The sequence below is a fragment of the Vulpes lagopus genome, chromosome 14 (assembly GCF_018345385.1).
Source record: "Vulpes lagopus strain Blue_001 chromosome 14, ASM1834538v1, whole genome shotgun sequence".
Classification (NCBI taxonomy): Eukaryota; Metazoa; Chordata; class Mammalia; order Carnivora; family Canidae; genus Vulpes; species Vulpes lagopus.
The window spans coordinates 14,380,594-14,389,190 of NC_054837.1; the positions used below are offsets into that span (position 1 = coordinate 14,380,594).

Sequence of the window (8,597 nt, forward strand, 5' to 3'; positions counted from 1 at the left end):
TCAGAGGTAATGTCTGGGGAAGAAGCCACTGGTATCTTGAGAAGACACTGAAGACAACAGAGAGGGGAAATACAGAGTGAACTAGGGCTGCTCCTCCCGGTCTAACACTTCCAGGTTCCAGCTGGACTCTCCAGATCAAACTGAATATGGAAGGAATGTCAGCCATTGTTCTGCCCCACACAGGGGCTGCACAGTCAGCCAGTCAGAAACTAACCTGCTAAGTGGCATCAGGGGGCTGGAGATCTCATCTTAAAAACTCCACAGGTAAAAAAACAAAAACAAAAACAAAAACACAATTCCACAGGTAGTTTTCTAAGGGACACATTCATATCTTCCTCTGTTGTCCTAGAGGAGGCAAAAACTCAGGCAAAGGCTACAAATCCAAACTTCCGGCCTCTCTCAAGTGTTTTGCATTAACTGTTCCACAGTACAGACACAATCAACTTGGTATGTTTGAATGCTTCATTTTGTTTTTTCAAAAATGTTTTAATTAAAACAAAATAATCAGCCATGCTAAGCACATTGTTGTTTTTTAAGGCCATTTTAAAAATGACGACAGAACCATGGAAATAAAATGCAACTGTTTAGGAAAGTGATAGAAGTTTGTTTTCTTCTTCTTCTTCTTCTTCTTTTTTTTTTTTTTAAATCTTCCTGGCTGTTTTTCTGTGTCTCAGGCTGGTGCCACCTGCTGCCTGGGCTTTCCTCTGAGAAACAGATCTCTCAATCGTTTGCTCCAAAGCAACATCTGCATAGTTGAACAAACCATGGGCCAGTTCCAAGGCAGACATTATTTTCTGTATGTAGCACACACTGAACCATACTGAATCTTTTTAAAGCATTTTTAAATTATTATTAAGGATCTAAATGTATGTGCATGAACTTCCCCTCATCTTTTTTTTAAATTGTGGTAAAATATACATAAAATTTACCATTTTAACCAATTTTCCTGTATGTCTCTTAAAATTATAATAGGAAAATGTAAAGGGTTCATTTATTCACCAAAAACAATCCTACTTTTCACCTTTCCCGACCAGTGAACACTGGAAAAAAATCAATGCATATGGACCTAGGGCAGGACTTGGAAAAGTACACAGGCCCAATCTGGTCCACTCCCTGGTTTTGTATAGCTCATGAGCTAGGAATGGTTTTTAAAATTTTAAATGATTGAAAACAATAAAAAGAATAATATTTTGTGACATATAAAAATTATATGAAATTTTCAAATTTCATTGTCCATAAAGTTTTATTAGAATATACCCACGCCCATTCATTTATATTTGTCTCTGGCTGCCTTTTGCCCTACAAAGTTAGAGTGGAGGGACGCCTGGGTGGCTCAGCGGTTGAGCATTTGCCTTTGGCTTGGGTTGTGAACCTGTGGTTGCAGGATCGAGTCGCATGTCGGGATCCCCGCATGAAGCCTGCTTCTCCCTCTGCCTACATCTCTGCCTCTCTCTGTGTGTGTCTCTCATGAATAAATAAATAAAATCTTAAAAAAAAATGTCAGAATGGAGTAATAGTAATGGACAGACAGTACAGAGCCTACATACAAAGCCCAAATTATTTACCGTCTTACCCCTTACAAAAAATGTCTACCAACAGCTGACCTAGAGTCTCATTACAGGACCCCAATTCTTTTTTTTAAGGGGGATCCCTGGGTGGCTCAGTGGTTTAGCGCCTGCCTTTGGCCCAGGATGTGATCCTGGAGACCCGGGATCGAATCCCACGTCGGGCTCCCAGTGCATGGAGCCTGCTTCTCCCTCTGCCTGTGTCTCTGCCTCTCTCTCTCTCTCTCTCTCTCTCTCTCATAAATAAATAAAAATTTTAAAAAAATCTTTTTTTAAGGTATTTTTATTTATTTATTTATTTATTTATTTATTTATTTATTTATTTATTTATTTATTTATGATAGTCACAGAGAGAGAGAGGCAGAGACACAGGCAGAGGGAGAAGCAGGCTCCATGCACTGGGAGCCCGACGTGGGATTCGATCCCGGGTCTCCAGGATCACATCCTGGGCCAAAGGCAGGCACTAAACCACTGCGCCACCCAGGGATCCCAGGACCCCAATTCTAAACTAAAGATGCTATATTGCCCATCACCAAAAAAATTACCCTAATCTGTACATTGTGAAACTATTTAAAGCAATACATTTTCTTTATCATTTATTGCTGTTGCTTCAACTATGCTAAATAGTGATATTATCATAGTATCTATGTTAAGTACAGATATAGAACACCAACTATAGATATATAAACATCAACTTGCTGTTTATTAGTAGTGAGCCTAAATGGAACTTCTTTTTGCTTTCAGATTTATAAAGGGTCTCATGCATATCTTAAATATTTTTTTTAAAGATTTATTTATTCATGAGAGAGAGAGAGAGAGAGAGAGAGAGAGAGAGGCAGAGGGAGAAGCAGGCTCCATGCCATTGGGAGAAGCCCAATGTGGGACTCGATCCTGGGACTCAAGGATCACGCCCTGGGCCAAAGGCAGGCACTAAACCGCTGGGCCACCCAGGGATCCCATATCTTAAATATTTAAATAGATTTGTCTAGGGCAGCCCCAGTGGCTCAGAGGTTTAACAATGCCTTCAGCCCAGGGCCTGATCCTGGAGACCCGGGATCGAGTCCCACATCAGGCTCCCTGTGTGGGGCCTGCTTCTCCCTCTCCCTGGGTCTCTGCCTCTCTCTCTCTTTGTGTCTCTCATGAATAAATAAATAAAATCTTTAAAATAAATAAATAAATACAAAAAAAAAAGATTTGTTTAGGGGCCAAAACAAATTTTCATAAAAACATCAGAGTTCTTTGATATCACGTCAGTTTTGACAGTTTTGTGTTTCTTAAAATACTCACAGCATAAAAATAACGGGTCAACATGAAAGCAGGAAAGCTAAATTCACTCTATTCCTATCAGCCCCTGTGTTGCATCAGGTAAACTAACATTAATGACATCTCTAAGAGTGACAGGACTCTGTACAGTAGGAAGCTCTCACTGTTCATTGAACTCATAGGGTTTTATGATAAACATACTACTAGCTAACAGGATGAATGTTACATGAGGATTTAGAAGAAAATGAGCATCATAAAAGGTATTCACAGCAAATGTAACCTGAGTTGAGCAGCTCTGTTGATGCATACCTCAACAGCCCCCAAATGCAGTGAAACATCCAAGCAGGTAGCTTGCCTTCGGTGGAAAACTCAAATAGCACAATTCTACCCAGCCTTCTGTCTTCCTACCTCTAGGCTCTCCCCTGCAGGTAAGTAAATTCCAGATGGGAGCTCACTTCAGAGAGCCCATCAGCCCTATGGCCCTGGCAGCGTTCCTCCTTGAAAAGGGAGTCTAGAGTCTATCATCAACCTCTGTCTTCCTCCTTATCAGTTGTGAAGGAAAAGAGAATCTCAAAGGAAGAATGGGGAGGAGAAGGGAAATCATTTGGGGTTGGTTATACGCTGTAATTAGAACTCGCATTGACGGGGAATGAGCTAACTGTTTTTATAAAGTCAGCATTCAAAAATGCAAACCACCAGTAATTTAAATATTATAAAATTGTGCAGAATATAAGTATTGAAATAATTTTTTCCATCCACAAAATTTTAGAGAAAATTACAGTATCAAAAAATATATAATGGCAAGTTTGGCACATCCTCAAGGATTTAAAAAGCTAGTAGGCAGTCTTGAGACAGGATGTGATCCTTTAGACCATGTGGTATCTCCCTAAAACTGCTTCTGGAACTAAAAAAGAGTCACTAAAGCCCTGGTATACCTGGATGATAGGAAAAATTGCTGGTGAAGCTTACTGAGGCAGAAACGTGGGCTACTTATCATAAATCGTCTCACAATGGTTATTTATTTGTCCCTAACTCAGACTCCTAAATAAAAGTACACCAGGGTTTGCGATTCCAACTGCCTAAGAGTTGCTACATTTGACCCCTCCTGGCAAAGCAAAGGTGCCCGAGGAGAGGATGCCACCTTCTAACAAACATAAGCAGAGCTGGCTCACTTAACTATGACTCTGCCCTTTCCAGAAGGCGAACCAGTTTATTTCCACCCATACCTCTGTCTCTGTAGAGGACATTAAATCCTGACCACACAGATGGCAAAGTGGAGCTAAGGGGTTACTAGGTTACAGTTATGTTGACATATCCTGGCTCTCGGAAAGTTTCTCCTTCATTCCTGACATACAGCAAATAGCAGAAGTGATCAAACTTCTGTAGCAGTTTTTATAGAAGCCCCCTCGAAATCTGCCGATCACTCAGAAACCACTTCCTGAGCCTAAGGTCTACAATACTTGGAGAGACCCCCTTCTGCTGATCTAAAGCCAAGCTCTGCCTTTTACAGGGCTTAATCAGACTGGAAGCTCAGCACCTTCTCAGGGCAAATGAGGTGTCTAGCACTTGGTGAACTGTGAGGCACTATAAAAAGTATTATTAAAATATGTTTATTGACTGCCGTCTATATGTGGGTGTTAGCTGAAGTATATAATTTAATTTTTGAAACAACAAGCAAAGGGAGTTCTCATTTTCCTCCCTTTACAGAAGAGGAAACTGAGGCTTAGACAGCTGAGTCATGGCCTGAAGTCACACCGTAAATGACAACACCCAGTCCTATCTTTTTCACTCATCCAAGCTGGTTAAGTAAACAAAGCAACTCTTGAGTTTTCTTTCAGCAACAAAACCCTGTCTTTCCAACATCACAGTCTGTGACTTTGGGTGGAGAACCCTCAGCTGGTTTTCCTACTGCCGGCAAACCGGTAATGAACCCTTCCCGCCCCTTTCACGAAGGCCCAACTCTCAACACCCAAACAACCTGCACAGAAATGTAACTGGGCCAGACAACGCCCTCGTGCCTGCTCCTCACTTGGAAAGAGTTCTTGCTGCTGCAAAGAAGGGTGTGTATGGCAGCTACGTAAAGTCCCAGCTTCCACCCTAGTCCAGAGCCCCACCTCGGAAGACCTGCCCTTGGCCTTGGCCTGGGGAGTGAGTGACCCTGTTTAAGGTGTGGGATTACCTGGGAAATGGGGCTCTGCAGTGCACCTTCGGGATACGCACCCTAAGATTTGTAGGGGGGTTCCCATTACCCCTTCCTTCCTCTCTCCGAGCTAGGCCCGCACCTGGGCTTGGGGAGGCTCAAGGCGGCCCCGGAGGTAAGGAAGGGGCGTCCTGGCTGGGTACGGACCTGCCTCTTGCAGGGCGAGCAAGTCAACTCCTCTCCTCTCCAGGCAGAAATTACAGCGTCGGGCAAGCGGACGCAGCCGGGGACGGGGAAGAGGGGCTGGGCGCCCAGCCGCGCTCGCCTCCGCACGGGCTCGGGAGCCCCGAGGCGCGGGGGCGTCGCAGCGGAGCGGGCGGAGGGGATCCCCGCCGGGGGGAGTCCCTGAGGGGCTCGGGGAGGCGAGGCAGCGTCTCCAGGCGGGGAGCGCCGCTGAGAGACAGGACGGGGTCCCGGGAGGTGCCGGGGCAGCAGGGGGCATCCTGGCCCGGGGGGAGTCGCTGAGGAACTTGAGCGGGGGGTCCTGGGTCCTCGGGCTGAGGAGACGGCCCGGCCCGGGGGGCGCCGCTGAGGGGCCTGGCTGAGGGGTCCCGGGAGTGGGTCCTGAGGCAGGGGGCGCCCGGCCGGGGGGCGTCGCTGAGGGGCCGGGAGCTGGGGGAAGCTCGGGGTGCTGAGGCGGGGACCGCCCCGGCCGGGGGCGTCGCTGAGGGGCCGGGGGAAGGAGTCGGGGAGGCAGGGGCTAGGGGGCCGGGCCTGCCCGCGTCTCCCCTCGGGCGAGCTCGGCGCAGGGCGGGCGCCGGGGCTCGCTCACTCACCGGGTCCGGGGCCGAGGCCGGGGCTGGGCGCGGGCCGGGCCGCCAGCGTGAGCGCCGCGGCGGAGAGCAGGGCGAGGCGGGCGGCGGGCGGCGCCATGGGCCGTCAGTGCGGGGCCCCGGGGCGCGGCCCGGGGGAGAGGGGGCAGCGTGGGGAGCCGGGGGCGGCCATGGGAGCGGGACGCGGGGCTCGGGCGTGGCCCCGCCCCGGCCGCCCGGCCGCCCCGCCCCGGCCCGCCCTCCCCAGCGCCGCCACCGCCCCGGCCGTGCGGGGCCCGCCCGGCTCCGCCGCGAGACCCGAGGGGCGGAGCCGAGGGCGCACGCCCTCCCCTCCCGGTGCGCGCGCCGCGCCTGCCGCTCACGCTCCAGGCCCCGCCCACAGCCCCGTCCTCACCTGTGCCCGCCCCCACGCAGCACGGTATTGGTCCGACTGAGGGGCGGGGCCAGCAGGTGAGGGCGGGGTCCGGGGCTCCGCCTCCGAGTCCCCACGCGGAGCTTTGGCGGGGCGGGAGCAGGCCGGGCGCCCGGTGACCTTTGCTCCACCCTCATTCAGGTCGTGACCCACACGCGAGCTCAACCGCAGGGGTAATAATCAGAACAGCAGTTTGCAAACCGCTTTTCCCTGCTTGGCTCAACGTAGTGGTTTTAAAAAAAAGGGCGCTCTGGAGTCGGTCTGTCCCGGTTCACATTCCACTCGGTCACCTGCAAGACCTTGGGCGGGTGTAAGAAAAAAAAAAAAAAAAAAAAGCTCTCTTATCTCCGCTTCTTCATCTGTTAAATGGGGGCGTTGATAGCATACTCCCAAAGGGTTCGTACTAAACGAAGCAGTACGTGGACACTTTCACACACGCACAGTAGGAGCTTAGTAAATGCTGAGTCCCTTCCACCATCCCAGTTCTTGCAGCCGCAAAGGAGGCAGCGTACTGAACCCTGGTTCCGAATCTCCTCGCACGTCCTTTGTCAAGTGGGGCAAGTTTCCTGCTCTGCTGAGCCTCAGTCGTCTGCAGAATGGGAATATACAATAAAAATAATAATAGTTTAAATCTTCTCAAGACTTGATGAGATAGAAGAAAGTAAAGCGCCCACGGAGTCTGGAAGTGGACGGGGCAAGGATGCTTTCTTGCAGACTGGGACACTGAGGCTCGAGAGCGCCTGGCGGAAACTCTCGGACCCCGCGTGGCAGGCCCTCGCCGTGGCCCGCAAGGTCTCCCCCGGCTGCACTCTGGGTCTAGTCCCGGGCCTCCTCCTCCCCCGCACTCCCCCGGGCAGAGAGGAGTTTCCTTCTGCTCCCGCCTAAAGCGCCACGGTGACGCCCCTCGGGGCAGGTCCGGGCGGCGCGCCGGCCGCTTTCAAGTCCCCGGTCCCGGGCGTGCAAGCGCGGGCCTGTGCCTTGCGCGGCGGCGGGAGCTTCTGCCCTCGTGTGCAGACTCGCCGCGCCCGGAGCCGGGCTGGGGCCGTCCCCTCCCCGCGGGCTCCGGGGCCCACCCTGGGTACGCGGCCCTTGCGCCCCGCGCCCACTCCAGAGGCTGCCCCCCCCCACACAACCTGCTCCCCAGCTGTTTCCAGGGCCGGGCCCCAAAGGTGCGGGTACCTCCCACGAGGCCTCTCAATCCTGGTCCCTCTCCACCCACACGACCCAGAGCCGCGGCAAGAAGAATCTTGTTCGCTCGTTGTTTTCATTGTCTCTTTCCCGAGTTCAGGGATCCTCTGGGCTCCGTAGGGGTTCAAGGGGACACCCCTCACCCAGTGCCCTACTCCCCCTCATCCTCCGCATCTGACTGCAGTGTCTCCAGCTCACCCTCTCCTCTCCACCGCCTTGGACCCTTTCCATCTCCCAAACCAGCCTCCCCAGCAGGACCTGAGAACTCTTCACCTGTAATGCGTCCTTGAAGGCGTAGGCAGGAGGAACACCCTGAAGGAGAATGAAGGGAGAACGCGCAGGTGAAACCATCCGCCCAAAGCAGACACTCAATAAAGGTGAACCTTCCTGCATTCAACAAACATTCAGTGAGGGACACACCCAGAGCACCAACAAACTGATCCCTTTCTCCTAGAAATAATGTGAATTTCAGAGAGCAAGAAGTTTTACAGAGACAAGAAAATGATCTTGACAGAGGATGCTCTGTGAACTGTTTTAAACAGACTGTGGGGAAACATTTGAGCAAAGCCCGGCTCAGCTCTCTACAGTTTACGAGGTTCCTTGGCATCTCATCCTGCTTTCTGAGGAGGAAATAGGAAAAATAGGAAGGCACAGACAAGAGGTTCAAAATAGGGTTTATATGGACAAGTCTGGGGATTTATGCCTCATGATAGGAGCTACAGCTTGTCCTGCGGGCTGCAGGGAAACCCTCCTGTTAAGTGGGTACCAGCCCCTCCCTTCAGTTGGTTCTCCTGGCCTTGTGTACAGCCAGAATGGGCTATGCAATTTGCAGGGCCCCTGAGAAATGAAAATGTGGGGCCCCTTGTTCAAAAACGATTAAGAACTTCAAGATGGCAACAACAGAGCATTAAACCAAGTGTGGGGTGGCCCTTCTAAGTTTGAGGACACCACACAGGTTGCATACCCATGAAGCCGCCTTGTACAACAGGACTCAGCTATGGTGTGCAAGCCCCTGCCCCCACCAGCTGCTATGAGAAACATCCCTCTAGCCTTCCCTAGACCTCCCTCCCCTCTTTCCTAGCTTAAAGCCCAGCACAGGTGATGGAAACAGTGTACAGAGGCTACAAATATAGCCTAGCGGGTCTAGGTCAGGGCGCTTAACAGCTCAAGGTCGCTTGCTCAGTTGCGTGGTCCCG

General features: G+C 51.0%; 1 protein-coding gene across 2 annotated transcripts in view; it reads right to left on the minus strand.

The window, feature by feature from the left end:
- Positions 1 to 5,956, minus strand: part of KREMEN1 (kringle containing transmembrane protein 1) — a 71,600-nt gene extending 65,644 nt beyond the window's left edge. For both annotated transcript variants that reach the window (XM_041729233.1, XM_041729232.1), the window contains exon 1: positions 5,805 to 5,956. In XM_041729233.1, the coding sequence (XP_041585167.1) occupies positions 5,805 to 5,901 (97 nt within the window). In that variant the 5' untranslated portion in view covers positions 5,902 to 5,956. The remainder of the gene's footprint in view (positions 1 to 5,804) is intronic.
- Between the last annotated feature and the right edge of the window lie 2,641 nt (positions 5,957 to 8,597).